The sequence below is a fragment of the Phocoena phocoena genome, chromosome 10 (genome assembly GCF_963924675.1).
Source record: "Phocoena phocoena chromosome 10, mPhoPho1.1, whole genome shotgun sequence".
Lineage (NCBI taxonomy): Eukaryota > Metazoa > Chordata > Mammalia > Artiodactyla > Phocoenidae > Phocoena > Phocoena phocoena.
The window spans coordinates 35,529,841-35,547,284 of NC_089228.1; the positions used below are offsets into that span (position 1 = coordinate 35,529,841).

Consider the following 17,444-nt stretch of genomic DNA (forward strand, 5'->3'; position numbering starts at 1 on the left):
GTATGATTGCTTGATCAGCATTTGGTCCCTCTGTCCTCTTGAGTGTAATTTCCCTACCATGTGTGACTGACATAGGGCAATTAGGCACAATTAACTTTGAAGTAAAGTAATTGCCCCTTCACCTTATATCTGTTTGCCAACAACAAAAAAGGTGAATTCTAAGCTACCACCTAGAGTCCGGAAAATTGGAATTTTACTACTAATGCAGATTTCTGTCCACCACCTTGGGGATACCAGATAGATGTACCTAGGCCTTAATCCTGAGGACATCTTCAGTTTGTTCCATTTCCTATTTTCAGACTCCACCCAACCTTGCTTCTGCAAACTGTTCTGGTTGATGGAAAGGAAGTTTAGATGCGCTTGTTTGCAAGAGATTTCTTTCATTGGGTGGTTTGATTTGTTTTTCAGTCTGCTCCGTCTGGACACAAACATCTGACAGTGGAAGAATTATTTGGAACCTCTTTGCCAAAGGAACAGCCAACAGTTTTGGGTCTGGATTCAGAAGAAGTGGAGAAGCTGCCAGGAGATGCCTCCCAGAAAGAGCCCAGCTCGTTCCTACCATTTTCCTTTGAGCCAGGAGGGGCCCCTCAGTCGGAAAACCTGGGTGTCCATCCTGCTGCCCACCACTCAGTCCAGCCTGAAGTCACCACCCCGGTGCTAATCACTCCTGCCTCCATCACACAGTCCAGCGAAAAGCAGGCCCCAAGCTATACGATCCCGTTGCACCCTGTGCTTAGTCCTACTCTACCAGCAGAAGCTTCTACTGGACAGGCTCCCCCAAGCCTACCCCGAAACACCACCATGATGCAAGCAGTGAAGACCACACCTAGACAGAGGTCTCCACTTCTGAGTCAGCCAGCCCCTGAGCTGAGCCACACCAGTCTGACTGCCAGCCAGAGCCCATTCAGGGCCCCGCTGAGTGTGACAAACACAGCCAGTACATCCCTCCCAAGCGTTGATCTTCTCCAGAAACTCAGGTTGACCCCACAGCATGACCAAATACAGACACAGTCACTTGGGAAAGGTGCAGTAGCACCCAGCTTTTCTGCAGCAGCTGGCCAGCTGGCCACGCCTGAGAGCTTCATAGAGCCTCCCACGAAGACAGCAGCAGCGAGAGCCTCAGCCTCCCTGAGCAACATGGTGCTTGCTCCCCTTCAGGTACTGGCAGGAGGGTGGGTGGCTGTATCTGGGTGGGATGAAACTGCAAAGACCTGGATTTTAATTGACAGGAGACAGTTGTTTAAAGAGACAGCTGTTGAGTGTGTCAGGAGCTAGAAGAAAGGAGAGAGAAGCCCTGCAGTGATCAGCCAGACCATTGGTAACTGGTGGTGTAACTCAATTCACTTCCCAAAGTTATTTCAACTGATAAAAGCTAAGAAACAGTATTTGTATTTTCCTTCTCGGGTGTACATTTTAGGGTTTTTTGTTTATTTTTGCCTAACAGTTCCAGAAGTTCTTATTTGACTCGGGACCACGGATCCAGATTATCCCAATCTTTGTTCCATCCCTGGCTCCCTCAGTACCTCTCACTGAGTGCCTGCCTTGTGCCAGGAGCGTTAGGGCTGCCATCAGACCATCCCAGATTTGGAGGTCTGGGGTCAAATAAAGTTTCCTCAGGAAACTGATGTTCAGCTGAGATCTGAAGACTCAGTAGAGGTTAGCCAGACCTCTTCTAGAGGTAGGAAGAGTATGTGGAAGCAAGGAAAATAGCACGTACAGAGGCCTGGACATGAGAGGGCATTTGCTGAACTTGCACTGTGGCTGGATCTACATGGGAAGAAATGTAGGGGAGCAGGTATTTGTTGATGAGCAAAACTTTGTAAATTGTGTCAAGGAGTTAGAGGTTTGTTCTAAGGGCCCTGGGGAGTCTTTTAAGTGCTTTGAGCCAAGGGTGGCTTGCCGGGAAAGGAGAAGATGGAAGTAGAATGACCCATCAGGAAGGAGGCTGGGGCAGTCACCCAGGCTTGAGCTGGTGGGGGCCTGCACTGGGGAGTGTGGACCCGTGGATTTTTTAAGAAGCAGGGTCAGTGGGACTTAGTGGTGAAGTGGGTGTGGGGGTGAAGAAGAGGCTTGTCCCTCAATTTATAAGGTCGGTGAGTTTACAAATGAGGAAGTCAGGTCAGAGTTGGAAGTGACTTGTGCAAGGTCACAGAACTGAAAGGGGGTAGAACCTTTCAGGGTTTTAGTCTCATGCCCTTTAATAATTATAATCCCCAACTCTTAACATTTTACCAAATAATATTATATAGAAGAGCCCATCATAATAATTGAATATTATTTCTTAGTTAATGGAGTATTTTTTCCATTCCATTGAAATTCTGTACAGAAAATGAGGAAACCTAGTGTCCCGGTTACATCATTAAATTGTCATTTTTTGCCGTTTCTATCTGCAGTATAAGGAGGGGAGAAAATGTTCTGTTTAACAGTTAGGTATCACACCCCTGCAGTGTGTCTGCTGCCACTGTTCCTGTTGTTCTGGAAGTACAACCAGCAGTGGTGAATGCCACCCCCTCCAGATTTTGCCCTCCGGGATGGCACCCTGCTCTCCAGCATGCCTCCTTGCAAAGGAAGCTTATAAACATGTACATTTTCATTTATGTGGCAGTATTGAATTTTAGGACCTTGGGCTTTATTGAGTTCCAATATATTTGCTCTGCACAGGAGGTTTTTTGTCTCCCAGTGAATGGGGATAAAATTTAACATGTGGAATTGTGACTCTGTATGAAGACTATTTAGTGCCACCTGTCCAAAGTTTAAATCACCTTATCAGGAGGTATCACACTGCCAGGATCTTGCATCTCTACAGCCTCAACAGCAAAAATAGGCTTGGGCTGTCCCAGCTCTTATAAGAGACACAGGTTTCAGCTTTTTCCTTAGAGACACTTTCAAGGCTTTGCACGCACCCCTGTTCTCGGGTGGAACTGAAGGGGGTCGGGTACTGTCCCAGAGCTCTCACCCTGCATCGTCACAAGTTCTGGTCAGCCTCTCCCCTCAGGAGTCTAGGAACCAGATCATGTCTGAACTATTCCTTACTGCTGCTAACCTGGATTTTTCCACAGTAACTAAGAAATCTTAATTGAAACTTGCTACACCTGTTCATCTTTTCTTTGTAAACGTTGCAGTCTATGCAGCAAAACCAGGATCCTGAAGTTTTTGCCCAGCCTCTGATGTTATCCAGTGCCATCCCGGTAAGGATTCCCTTTTTCTGAAGAGCACAGTATGTTTAAGTTCTTCTGCTGAGTGTGAAGTAAAACACTGTCACTTGAGTGAAAAGTTTTAGCTTTCAAGCCTAGGCCCATCTTAGATGCCCCCTCCTACTCCCCTAGGCAGAGTTCATTGCTGTGGCTTCTGTAGGCCTCAAGGCATCTGTCTGCAGTGATGTCTTCCCTGACTGTGTGTATGGGAGGGCAGGGTGGGCCACAGCAGGGGCACTCACTCAGTGTTTGTGAATGGGCGACTGCTGAGAGCAAGTCAGCCTGGTGCCTATGAGTAGGAGATTGTCTTTGCCCTGGAAGAGCTGTGGTGTCTCAGTAAACAGAGGGCAGCATCACTACGATGCTCTCATTGGCTTCCCGTTGCTCTGACGACAAAGCCTCCCAGGCCTGTGTGCTCTGGGTCTTGCTGTGTCTCCCCTGCCTCATTTTTTAAAAGTTGCCCTCATCTTCCATTACCTACCAGCCTTGACATGCACACTAATTTTTTTCAGTTCTTAAACTTTTACATTCCTTTTGCCTTTGAGCCTTTACACCGCTCCTCAAGTCTCAGAATTTAAAGTATAGCCAGCTTCTGACTGGTCTTGTTAACGGGTCTTTTCTGTAGCTTGTCCTGCTGCATGGTGATTGGCGGAAGCTCTCAGCCTGGTGTTGCACCAAAAAAACAAACCAAATTGCTCAGAACCCAGAAACCACATTCTCAAAACTATGGCAAGCTCTTGGCTATTTGTAAATGAGGAGGGTGACAGATAGGAGGAAAAAAATATATAGCTCTCTGTTGATTGTATCAAAATGTGAGAATTATTTAAAATACTAATTATTACTCTTTTGTGTATTCTAATGGTTAGCCGTTATTAGCCCAGAAGTACATCTAAATGAAAGGAGATAGGTATTAGATTTATGTTTTTAAAAATGTATCTTTGGGGGCTTCCCTGGTGGCGCAGTGGTTGAGAGTCCGCCTGCCGATGCAGGGGACACGGGTTCGTGCCCCGGTCCGGGAAGATCCCACATGCCGTGGAGCAGCTGGGCCCATGAGCCATGGCCGCTGAGCCTGCGCGTCCGGAGCCTGTGCTCCGCAACGGGAGAGGCCCCAACAGTGAGAGGCCCGCGTACCGCAAAAAATATATATATATATCTTTGATACCTGTAATGGTATAATAAATACGTTGAACACCACCAAAGAAACTAAGGCTCAGGGTTTCCATGGTGGTCCGGTGGCTAAGACTCCGCACTCCCAATGCAGGGGGGCCCAGGTTTGATCCCTGGTCAGGAAACTAGATCCCACCTGCCACAACTAAAAGATCCCGCATGCCCCAACTAAGACCCAGTACAGCCAAATAAATAAATATTTTTTAAAAGAAAGAAACTAATGCTTCATATAACTGGGTTTTTTAAATTCTCTTTTTATTGGAATAAAACATATATATATTAACATGCAGATTTTTTAATTGAGTTTTAACATACATATATCCCTTGGGTAATGACCCAGCCAAGGTATGTAACATTTCCATCACCTCAGGAAGTTCATTCACACCCTCTTCCAGTCATTTCTGTGCCCCTCATGGAAAAACTTTACATGTTTGATGTATCACAGGACTGTTCTTACTGTGCATACCCTGCTGTTATTTATCAGGTCCCCCTTCTGTGATGATCGGGCCTGGCTTCTCATAACAACTCTAGGGCATCCTTCTCATGTAAATGGACTCTTTATCCTTCAGCTAACAAGCTTCCTAACCAGACGTAAAATGCCCAGATGCTGCTCCTGAATGTTTATCTGAACCCCAGATAGTTAGCACTGGACTCTGGGCTCCAGTCTCCTGCTGCTTATGCTTGTTATCAGGCGTCCACTACTCCACGTGGCTGCTGACTTCCACACTTCGGTGCAAAATGACCATTGTTCCCCTGCAGGTGGCAGGCCCCCCACTGGTTCCTGCAACAACTTCAGCAGTGTCCTCAGTCCTGCTGTCCCCAAGTGTTTTCCAGCAGACAGTTACAAGGTCCTCAGACCTTGAGAGGAAAGCAAGCTCCCCTTCTCCTCTCACTGTTGGAACATCAGAAAATCAGAGAAAGCCTTCCATTATCCTCAGCAAGTCTCAGCTCCAGGATACATTAATACATCTAATTAAGGTATGTAGGATATCAATTTCGTCTTTGAATTTCATTCTTTAAAAATAAAAAAATTGTATGACTTCTTAGAAAATCAGCTCATAAAGAAAATTCAAGACTAGCCAGAACCAGTGTTTCTCTCTTCTTGGGCATATGCTCCAGGTGGAAAAAGATCTGAGTGAATTCCAAAATATTAATGGTTATCTCTGGGTGGTGGGATTCTTTGGGTAATTAGTTATACAAATCATGTATACAGCTTCTTCCTAAGCAGTTATCAAGAAAGTAAGCTCTAGTGAGGTGAATGTGACATTACCATCTCTTCCAGAATGATTCCAGCTTCCTCAGTACGCTTCATGAAGTCTACTTGCAGGTTCTGACCAAGAACAAAGACAGCCACAACCTATGACTGGAGCAGAGTCGATCCGAAGGCAGAATGGCGACCTCAGAAACAATAGGCCTCATCATGGAAACTTCTAAACAGAACATTGAGTTTTGAGAATCCTGAAATTGAGCCTATGAGAAAGAGACTCATTCCTTAAGAATGTTTTTCAAGTGACGTTCCCAGTGATAATGGAGGTTTCACTGTGAAGCATCACCAGCAGACCTTTGTTTTGACAAAAAAAAAAAAAAAAAAAAAAAAAAAGACCATTGTGTTGAGTTGTGTGGGTGTTTTCATCAGATCTAAGCAAGTTTGTGAAATAAGGAATCTGATTTTCAACTCACTTTCACGTTCAAGGTCTTAGGGAAAAGGGGTCACCAGCCTTGCAGCAGTCAGAGTTCAGCCCAGTCTGCACCCCTCTCCCCTCCACTCCCCCCCCTAAAAACGTGAGCATTGGGCTGGTAGTCAAGTTCAGAACAGAGCAGAAGTCAGCTCTGTGCAAAATAGCTTCGTGTTTTAAGGGTCAGAGTTTAAGCTGGCAAATTAGGACTGATTTGTTCAAGTGAAGTATGTTTTATATGAATGCCTCACTTGGGCCTTAAAAGTTCTGAAATTTCTTAATTGTGTTTTGTTTTTAAGTGTCCCCAGTGCTGCCATGTAGCAGGCTCCCAGTGTGGGGATACATTGGAATCGGGCCCTGCAGGCCCTGTCATGGTATGGGAGCAGGCGTGGCACACCTTTGAAATAAAGGCTGGGACTGGTAAGGCCCGAATTCTATCAGAAATCTTCACTTTAAGTTACTCTCCAGTGGTTTTGAAAATGTTGCATTTGTGTGTGAATCATAGCCTTATTTTCCTTTTCTGTCTAAACACAGTGAGAAGTCATTGTTAATTGTTTTCCTTAACACTTTGACAAAAGGACCAGTGGACCAATCTGACAAAGCCATTCTGGTTCCATTCCTCAAGTCTACTGAGAATAGTTTTAAAGCTATGCAGAAAAGGGAGCTGTTATTCACACTGCCCTTACTTTATTATAGAATATGGAGTTAAAAACAAAGTGTGAAATTCAGAACTTTACCAATGTATTCCTAGGCTGTGAGTACTTTTGCAGCCCGAAGTGTGAAAATATGTAAAGATGCTTTGTTATGCTGCTATTGATCTGCCATGATTTATATTTATTCTTTTATGGCATGTAATGGTGATTAGTAATATTTTAATGTAGATTTTGATTTATTTCAGCAATAGTAATTTTAAGATATTCTTTGAATGAAAATGTCTTCGTTTCTATGATACAGGTCATTTTGTAGTATTTAACCAATTAAGATGCACTGCTTACTTTTCTGAGCACTATTTAATGATGGGGTAAAACCCAATTGGCTCAACCAGCTAGCATAAGGATTAGCTGTGAATAATGCTGACAGATGTAATGGTTCCTCGGGAACAATCATTTAAGCTTTAATGGTAACTCAATCATAAGTCCACAGATTTTTTTTTTTCTAGCTGAGATTTTAGAAAATTACTTGTGAATTACATACTTGTTTTAGTTTGCTCTTAGTTTTTTAGCATAAAGAATACCTTGATTGGCTTTTGTTAATCTAAACATGCTTCCTGGGCCACTTTTCTGCTTCCCAATTTAGTGTCTTCTATTGCATTTACCTAGTTATTTGTGAATTGCGCAGAAGTCAGGGAAGCTTTTAAGTTCTCATACTCCATTAGGAATAGTTTGTTTTCAAAGGTAGTGTGTAAATTCAGCAACCAAAAATGAATTGCTTGCGTGTCACCTGGGAAAGAGAAAGTTACAGTAAGACGTGAAGTGTTGCTGACACCAGGAGATGGTGTCCAGGGAGCCACATGACTGTTCTCAGAAAACAGTTGCCCTGGCAGGTTTGCTCGCATCCCAGGTGTAGTCTCAGTGGGCTTTGGTAAGCGGAAGAATCGAGGGATTCTTGTTATGATAGACATTTGAATTGAAATGATGATTTGAGTATGGACAATATTACGAGAGAGTTGAGAGAATATCCTGAAGAGGGTCTTTAATCAAATCTGTTAATTTTCACCCTTTAATCCAAGGAATGAATATGACAGACAGTAAAGAGAATCTGTGATAAGGTTTCCTTAGTGTGAAAGTAAATTTTTAAGTGCCCAAGTCATGGAGACTTGAAAAGGGTAAACCTGTTTCAACTCCCAGATTTATGTATTCAAAGCATTTTGAAAATTCAGAAGCCAGAAGTCCCCCGTCATGATGACTAGGAAGTTCAGGCCAGAATGAGTCCCTAGAGAAGTCAGGCCAAGCCTGAACAGTTGCAGTTGGATGACCCTGGCCCGAAAGTCGCAGTTCAGTTGCCTTATTCCTCATTCAGGCTTCTGTCCAGAACCTCATGCTAGTTTAGGTTGCATGTTTACATTGCTGCAGTGACTTTACTGGAATCTTAGTTTTAAACCTTAGTTGAATCAAAACGGACACCAAAACAGAGATGCTTCTTGCTAGGTTTGCAGAACTTCAGGTGACCTGCATTTAGGTCACCGTGACTGTCTGTATGCCCCCCACCTCACCTGGGTGGGTGGCACTACTCTTCTTTAGTTGTAGTTAATGTGGTGTCTTTGAATGGACTCCCACCTCCCAAACAGCCTTGCTCCTTTCCTTTAAGGAAGAAGCTCCTCCTCATTGTGCATCTCTCCCGAGGTTTGTAAGGTGTGACTTTGAATCCTAGGTTTTCAAGTGACTGTCAGTTTCAGAAGCATTCATGCCGTCTGCATGTGAATGTGAGTGTCCATGGCTTACTTTGGAAGGCTTTTGGGAGTGGGGTTTTGTTAAGAGCCCAAGTTGACCTGGGTCCTTCTCTGCCGGAGGATGCACAGGCTAAGTTTAGAATATGACCCGATTTTGCATGTCAAGAATTGTTCTTTTTCCACCCATGTTTTCTTGTAAAAATTTTAAACCCCATCAGATCTTCTACTAGGTAAATATTTTTAAACCACGCAGCTTTATTACTCTCCTCCCCAAAGAATGTAGTTTGAAATTTTCTCATTTTGGTAGTAGAGGCCATAACTGCCATTGTATTACTAACAATGCAACATGAAATTGAAGGTGCCTAACTGCTTAAAAAACAAAATTAGCCATCATACTGTAACTCTGGGGAAAATGAAACACAGAGGAATGAGAGGCAGCACAGGCACGAGTGGGCTCAGTCCACGTGAGTGAAGACGAGGAATCACAGGGACGTGTGTCCTGCATTCTCGCTGCGCGTTTGCTGCTGAGCACGTGTTTCTTTCTTACTTGTCTTTGGTTTTCTTCAGTTGTATTCAAAGGGCCTTCTGGAACCAATAGTGCCCTGTGTTTTCAGGTGTCTAAAACGTTAAGATCTGAAACAAGTAAAGCAACTTACACTGAGCTTTTTAAAGCTGTGCTTGAGAACATTTCCCTGAGTGGGCCGGGGCCTCAAGGAGCCTGTTTTTCAGCAAATTCAGCAGGAGAGATGTGTGCAATGTTTCACTCAGTTTTGTGTTTGACATCTTCATTTGAAATGCTATGATGCAATATCGTTCACTTTGAATGGGGAAAATGCAAAATTGTGTTTCCCTTTTATCTGTGTGATTCCTTAAGAAACGTGTTTTTAACAGTATGTGTTCTAAATGGTTTTTTATTCTGTATTCCTGCTTTGGCCATGTGGCTCTCATGACCTTCAGTGTACCAGAGTCTCAGCACCCTGAAATGTGAGCATGAGAAGCTCTGGGGTTACAGCAAGATTTTTGTTCCATGAGCGCAATACAGCATCATTAACATTTTTAATGGTATGGATTTTATACCATCCGTGTATGTTTGCAAATATTAAGTTATTACCTGTTTTCAGATGAGCATTTTTCATCCTAAATTTTATATGTTTGCAAATATATTTTTTTAATAAAAGTTCAAAACCAAGTTTTAGCACCTACTAAATTTTAATTGTGTTTTTATTGAATTTACAGAAATAGGAACTTTTGAATGAGTTGCTACACTTTTCCAGAGTCTCCTACTGCTGAGAGGGAGTGAGGTGAGAGAACAAAACAACTCCATTTATTCCTCTGAGTTTTCCCCAGATGGAGGGTACAGGTTTAATCATGACCAAAAACACTGTTTTACAGGGGACTTAACCTTCCAGGTCACTTCCCAAATTCACTCAGTTTATGTGTGTTGAGTTGTCATATGTGCCAGGCATCTAGGATGATAAGGAAGGAAAGAGGGAGGGAAGAAAGAAAAATGTCATCATTATGGGACATAGGGAAAAGGAAAAAAGTGTTAATCATATATCTCCCTAGTAATTGTTCACATTAAGTGTGTTTCCAAATGAAATTCTCTCTAAAATGTTTGTTATACCTGCCTGCTTTTTTAGAGCAGAGCATATGCTTAACCCTTGCTTTATGACTTCTGTACACACACCCCAGTCATCATTAATGCATGTTCATCCAGCACTTAAGCATTGCTGTCCATTATTTTCCTGATCTTCGCAATAACCCATTTTAGGGAGAAGGGAGTTGAAGCCGAGAGTGACAGGGCCTGCTGCTTATTAAGCCAGTACTGAGTTAGGGACCTGAAGCCAAGCAGACCAGAGGGCTGGTCTAGAACTTCTTTCTTGACTCCATCGCCTCCAAGATAAATTATTCTAGCTTGCTTTCTATAATTCCTTAGGTCACACATTACCACTGTTTAGTAAAAGCTAGTGTGACCTACTCACGTGCTGCTTTTCAGCTGTCATGACCTAGGAAACCAGGTAACCAGGTTCATTGGAATTTCGTGAAAAACTAAGGCCACTGGATCGTGAACAAGAGCCATAGGGTTTGGGATTTTAGGCTTCCTGGTTGTTTCTAATGATGTTTTCACTCACCGTTTATGGATCCTGGTTCATGCTGTTGCTAAAAGATACCTCGTCTTAGGCTTCCCTGGTGGCGCAGTGGTTAAGAATCCGCCTGCCAGTGCAGGGGACACGGGTTCGAGCCCTGGTCCGGGAAGATCCCACATGCCGCGGAGCAACAGAGCCCGTGCGCCACAGCTCCTGAGCCTGCGCTCTAGAGCCCGTGAGCCACAACTACTGATCCCCGCGTGCCTAGAGCCCATGCTCCGCAACAAGAGAAGCCACCACAATGAGAAGCCCACGTACCGCAACAAAGAGTAGCCCCCCCTCTCCGCAACTGAAGAAAGCCCGCATGCAGCAACAAAGACCCAATGCAGCCAAAAATAAAATAAGTAAATATTAATTAATTAAGTGATTAATTTAAAAAAATACCTGGTCTTTGAGTACGTGTATGAGTTAGAAATTGCTGAGGCTTCTGTGTTTGTCAGAGCTACAAGAACCAGCTTGTCTCTCCTGGATGAGCAGCTAGAAATCCGGCCATGGGGCTTCCTCTAAAGATGAAGCCAGGTTCTTGGAAAGCTGAAGGGAAGAGCAGCGAAACAGTCACTAAACCAAGCAAACGCTGGAGCCCAGCCTGCATTCTCTCCTTCAGGCCGTGTCTTTTGGGGTCTCTGTTACCCCCAAATGTAATGGGAAGACACCAACAGGTTTCTAAAGGGCTTAGATCAATTCAAGATTCTCCACCTGTCTAAGTTTGCTGCCACGCTCATGCAGACGGAACCCATGGCAGGGCGGGCGGGCGGATGGGGCTTACATATATCTCTTCAGGTTCACCAGGCAAATTAGCTAAAAGTAAAGCTACTAAGAGATCTCTTATGCCCGGCGGTAGAATGGCTCGGAAGTAGGTGATACAACGGCCGCATGACAGTCACATCATGTTTCACAGGCACTTCTTTCACGTAAGTTGGAATATATTTGAAGTACAGTCCCACAAGTAATCATAACCGACGTTTGTTGTGTGCTGTGTGCTCTATGTGTATTCTTTAACCCTCCCCACATCCCTCGGAGGTGGAGGCCATTCAAAGTGCAGCCTTGGGAAAGGGCCACTCACGACACCAGCTTCCTGTCATCCTGGGAAGGGGCAGAGGCCCTGGCTGTGGTTAGACTGACGTCAGCCCATCAGTCTAAAAAGGGCCCCAGAATTTGGAGCTGAGAAGGTGGCCACAGTCCACAGGAACTGCTGCTTGCTTACTACGTTCCTGCCCCTCCAGAAAGATGGGTCTGGTACTGCCTGAGCCCTGGCAAAGCTCTAGAGGCACCCCCAGCAAACCGCCCGCCATGTTCTGTGGAATTTCTCAGTGTTGGCAATAGCGCCCTGGCTTCTGAAGCATGTACAAAAATCTGGACCCCTACACATTTTGCTAACGAAGCCCCGTTTTGTTGTTTCTATATCTGACACGTTCCTGCCCCCACAGACTGCCCCTCCCAGCCTCTCCCAGGCAGGGGTCTTTCCCCTGGACAGAAGGGCTGACATCCTCTCCCGTCCTGCTGGCACCGTGTTTGACCCTTACCCCGACAGGCCCCCTGATGGGAAAGGGGACGCTAGCAATGTTGCCGGCCAACACCCCCATTTCCTGTGTGGTCTCCACCCTAGCAGGCACCTCACCCCCTTTTAAACAAATATTTTGTCATTTCACCTTTACCATTTTGACCTAGAATTCATAGAGAATGTAACCTATGCCTACATAATTTTTAAATAAGACCTTAACTGTGATCTAAAGGAGAAGTTTTAAAGTAATTTATAATCAGATGTTCCATATTAAATATGGAAATGCTTGGGCATGACTACACAAATTCTCAGAATGCCCCCGTAAATAGGAGCCCTGGTCTTCACTCTGACACAGCTCCCCTTCACCCAGAAGACGACCGCTCTCCCACAAAGGGCCCGTCCAGGGCTGACACACCTGGGAGCCAGCTCCCGCCCCGCTCCATCGCCTGCCCTGACTCACTGGGCTCCTGCCCAAAAGGAGACTGAGGAGCTGTTTGCGCTCCAGCCCAAGATGGCAAGGTTATTAATTAACATTTCCCAAGGACTTTGGAGCCCTTAACTGATGGGCCAGTGCGTCAACCTCAGAGAAAGGTAGGAGGGAAGGTGGGAGAGAGAGAGACACACACACACACCCTATTTGTTGATCCCCATCTGACCCTTGGGGCTGGGGGTAGCAGCTATTCTGTCCCAGACTCAGTGCTGGACACTATGGGCACAGCCCCACACACGCCTACCCTGTCCCCTTAGCCTGGGCTCCGTGGTAAACTGCGATTTCGGGAGCAGGGATGCACGTCACTCTGTGGAATAGAGTGACTTTGACCGTCCTGACCACCTGGGGGACACATGTCATTGCCTCGTTTTCCAGGTGAAGGAACTGACAACTGAGTGATTTGCCGAAGGCCATCCATCCAAGTTCACCCAGCTAGGGGGCAGCAGAGGCAAGAGTTGACCTGGAAGTGTTCCGTTCAAACCTCCCTCTGGGTTTGTGGAACGTGGAAAAAGCTCTCGGGTCCCTGGAGAATTTTGAAGCACGTTTGGAAATGACAGTGGCGTTGCTGCCAGTCACCTGTTGTTATCCCTTCCACCCAGGTATGGCTCTTCAGAGGGCTTTCTCAGCCCTAGGCCGGGGGTGGGGGGGTGGGGGGTGCATGGGAGTGGCTCAGAGGCATCCTGCCAGGATACTGGCCGAGCTGGGAAGCCGAGGTCCAGATCTGAAATGCGTTTATAGTCTCAATTCCCATCACCCATGCCAGCATGACACAGGTACAGTTTGGTGGCAGGGAATACTGTTATTTCAAAATTTGCTGTCGGTTGTCACTTCCTCCTTGGAGCCTTCCCTGATCTGCAGTCTCAGCAGGCAATTCCTTATACAGATCACAGGACAGGGCCATGTGGCCCCTGCCGACCTGTGACCTGTGATCTGAGAACCAAGACAGGATCATCTTCTTCCCCAAACATCTAGCACAGTGCTGGCACACAGGCCTTGGTAAATGCAACAAAGGAGTGAATTCATGAGAGAATCAAAGGGTCAATTGAGGCCTCATCAAAGTCACCAGAAGGAAGGCTGACTAGATGTCATTGCTAATTCTAGGGGTGGGGTGGGGAGAAAAAGCCATTGTGTTTGGAGGGCAACCAACCTGGGTTTGGGACTTCCTGTGGCTGCTGACTGTTCCTCCCAGCCAAACACTGTTACGGCTTCATGTTTCCCAGGAGGAGCCGTGTGGCTCTAAACAGGGAAAGGATCCCTCTCCATGCCTTTCTCCAGACTGCTGCAGCCCTACCCTAAATAACCACCACTTCAGCTATTCAACAACTGCCCAGGAGAAAATCCACTTAATCTCCCCACAACAAAACAAAAATGTTCATCTTTAATATCCACAGGAACAAAAGCCACCTCTACCACCCAGCTTGCTCAAGGAAACCAGGAGATACCAGAAGAGGGAACAGGGTGACAATCTCTCCCCACTCTGTGCCGCAGGCCATGCAGGCGGGCCCGGCTGCCCTTAGAAGTGCCCTGACTGTCAATAGCACTGCCCAAGCCCCGCCTGGCATGGCACACCCAGACAGGAACTGATGGGGGCTGTTGAGGCAGCTCCCTACTCCCCACCCAGGGAGGTGCCCAGGCTCTGCTACTCAAACCGCAAGCTGCAATGACTAGGCACTTTTCCTTTGTGTGCAAAGAAAGTAGGCCTGGCAGGGCTGCGCTGGGCTCCATGCTGGTGCTCACCTTTCAGGAGTGCCAGGTGCCTGCAGCCCCGGCCTTTGGGGGTGACTCAGAGGGTCGACCACCCAATCTGGTCCTGGGATTGGCCAAGGACACACAGTGATGACCAGAAAAGAAGCCCTCTCTCCCAGAAGCAAGTGCTAGCTATAGTGAAAGCACAAGTATTGTTTGACACAGTATAAACGCAGAAGCAACGTAAACGTCCAACCAAGTGGGGACAGTGGATGACCTTCCTCTGCGCCAGTAATAATTCTGGGGGAGAAAAGCATGTGGACTCTGCGGGAAAGCATTTAAGATGCACGGTGATATAAACCAGAGGGATCATGACCTTACTTAAAATATTCATGTTCATGGATGAAAAAGAAAAAAAAAGGCTGGAAGGAAATAACCAAAATGTTGTCCTTTGTGACCTCTGGATGGTGGATTATGGGGGATGAAGTTTTCCTCTTTGTGTATCAGGCAGGATACAAGCAGAGAAGCAGAACCTGTAGGTCTATATTAAAGATTTGTGGCAAAGAATTGGATTGCTCCAAGGTGGTGGGCCGAGGGGACTGATAGGTAAGTCACAAACTGCAGAGGAGGCTGGAGCTGCCACAGAAGAAGTCACTTTTCTTCTTCAACCTTTCAACCAACTGAATCAGATCCACCCAGCTATCTAGAATAATCTCTTTTACTTAAAATCAACTGATTATGGGATTTAATCACATCTACAAGATACCTTCACAGCAACACCTAGGTTAGTGTTTGATTGAATAATTGGGGACACAGCCTAGCTGAATTGAAACAGGAGGGAAGGGAGGCAGGGCACAACCTTTAAAAGAATGACATAGCCCGAGGACATGACATAAATGGATTAGAACCAAATGGGTCCAAGATGGTGGACAAGTGGACTTCCACTAGATCTTGAGCCTCAGTATACGCTCATTGTAACACATCAGTAAGCTAAATGACAAACCCACAGGTGCCATGACAGTTCCAAGGCCAACCATAAGGATGAAAAAGTGGGCAGTGGCCCAGTTCATGGAAATCCCCGCCCCTTCCCGGAATAGCTGGAATACTCCTCCCACTCATTAGCCTATGAAATTACCCACCATTATAAAAACTGACAATCCCATACCTTGGTGCCTTTCTCACCTTCTGAGATGGCCCACACTCTGTCTGTGGAGTGTTTCTCACTTCTTACCTATTACTTTGTCTCACTGAATCCTTTCTGCAATGAGACATCAAAAACCTGAGCTTCATTAAGTCCTGAAACCAGGTGTGCCATCTCAGTTGGAAGACTGGAAGTTTGGTCCGGGTTCTAGTCCCGGCCATGTGGGTTCAAGTCCCAGTCTGGGTTTTGGCTGGGTTTGAGTCCCGGCATGTGAGTTCAAGTCCCAATTTGGGGTGCACAGTTTCAGAATGACATATAAAACAGACTATCACAGTATTTTGCTATATTCTGAAATTTTCTACAAAGAACATGTGTTGTTATTTGTATAATTTTTTTTTAAGCAGTAAGTGACAAAACCACCATGAGATACCACTTTGCACCTACAAGGCTAGTTAAAATAAAAAAGACAAGAGGATGGGCTTCCCTGGTGGCACAGTGGTTAAGAATCTGCCTGCCAATGCAGGAGACATGGGTTCAAGCCCTGGTCTGGGACGATCCCACATGCCGTGGAGCAACTAAGCCCGTGCGCCACAACTACCGAGCCCGTGCGCCACAACTACCGAGCCCGGGCGTCACAACTACCGAGCCTGCGTGCCACAACTACCGAAGCCCGTGCTCTGCAACAAGAGAAGCCACCGCTATGAGAAGCCCGTGCACCACAACAAAGAGTAGCCCCTGCTCACTACAACTCGAGAAAGCCTGCGTGCAGCAACAAAGACCCAATGGAGCCAAAAATAAAAATAAATTTATTTTAAAAAATTATTAAAAGATACATTTCTGCAAGAAGAAAAGTGAATCCAGAGAGAAGATTTGGGAGTAAAGAAGCAAACCCTGACTGGTTCGAGTCCCAGCGCGTAGGTTCAAGTCCCAATCTGGGTTTAAGCTGGGTTCGAGTCCCGGCATGTGGATTCAAGTCCCAATCTGAGGTGCACAGTTTCAGTACCACGCGGCTTATGGGATCTTAGTTTCCCGACCAGGGAATGAACCCAGTCCCCCAGCAGTGAAAGCACTGAGTCCTAACCACTGGACCACCAGGGAATTCCCAAGTTGTGATTTTTTTAAAAAGCAATAAAATGAGAAAGGAAGGAGAGAGAGCCATGTGCACCTGGGTTAGAGCTGACTTCTAGCAAAGTCGAGGAGCTGGTGAGTTATCCCCTGTGTCCAGGTTCCCTTTCCCCACCGCTGCCTCCCTGTCATGGGGCTCTTGCCCAGTGCCCACGGTCCCAGAGTCTGCAGGTGTCCTAGAGAAAACCATCTATAAAACTCATCTCAGAATTGTCTCTTCTCATTGATTTTCCCTTTGCTCACTGGCCAAGGGGGTCTAATACCTCCTGCTGCCTACATACCACTGCCAGGAAGAGCTTACAGCTGTGAAAATGAGGGTAGCCTCCCCACCTTGAATTTGCTTTCCCCAGGCAGAGAAAGGGAAAACAAGAAGAAACCTCTGTTTGTTGTGAGAATGAGCCCATTTTACAAATGTAAGGAAACAGAGGCCCAGAAACATGCAGGGATCCACTCAAGGCCATGCAGGTCTTGGATTCCCTCCCTCTGCCCTCTCCCCCAAGCACATGGCTGAGAGGCAGAGGTGACTGAGTCACAACCAGACTTCCTGGAGAGCTGATTGCCAAATGTGTATCAAGGGCTTTAGAAGGGTTGCCACCCTCTGACCTAGCAGTTTCCCATTGAAAACTCTGGGAAAACTCCCAGCTAAGCTGCCAGGAGGACAAGGATTTAGGTACCACAGGGTACCTAACTGCAGGGTAATACATCTTGGTGAAAACCTGGAAGCACTCCAAATACTCATCACTGAGGGATGGTTAATAATGAGGACATAGCTCCATGATGGGACAATACACAGCTAGTAAAAACGATGTCTTTGAAGAATTTGGGAATGCTAATGGGAAAATGTAAATGAAAAATTTTATGTGATCCTGACAATAAGAAAACAAAAGAAACTATAGTAGCAAACACCTATTGAAGGGACCCCCACTTC

General features: G+C 45.9%; 1 protein-coding gene across 2 annotated transcripts in view; it reads left to right on the top strand.

Moving 5' to 3' along the window:
* DCP1A (decapping mRNA 1A) overlaps positions 1-9,628 on the top strand; it is a 61,373-nt gene extending 51,745 nt beyond the window's left edge. The window contains exons 7-10 of one of the 2 annotated variants that reach the window (XM_065884858.1): positions 409-1,158; positions 3,123-3,188; positions 5,121-5,339; positions 5,644-9,628. In XM_065884858.1, the coding sequence (XP_065740930.1) occupies positions 409-1,158; positions 3,123-3,188; positions 5,121-5,339; positions 5,644-5,724 (1,116 nt within the window). In that variant the 3' untranslated portion in view covers positions 5,725-9,628. The remainder of the gene's footprint in view (positions 1-408; positions 1,159-3,122; positions 3,189-5,120; positions 5,340-5,643) is intronic. The other variant, XM_065884859.1, reaches the window with a different exon arrangement.
* The last annotated feature ends 7,816 nt before the right edge of the window (positions 9,629-17,444 follow it).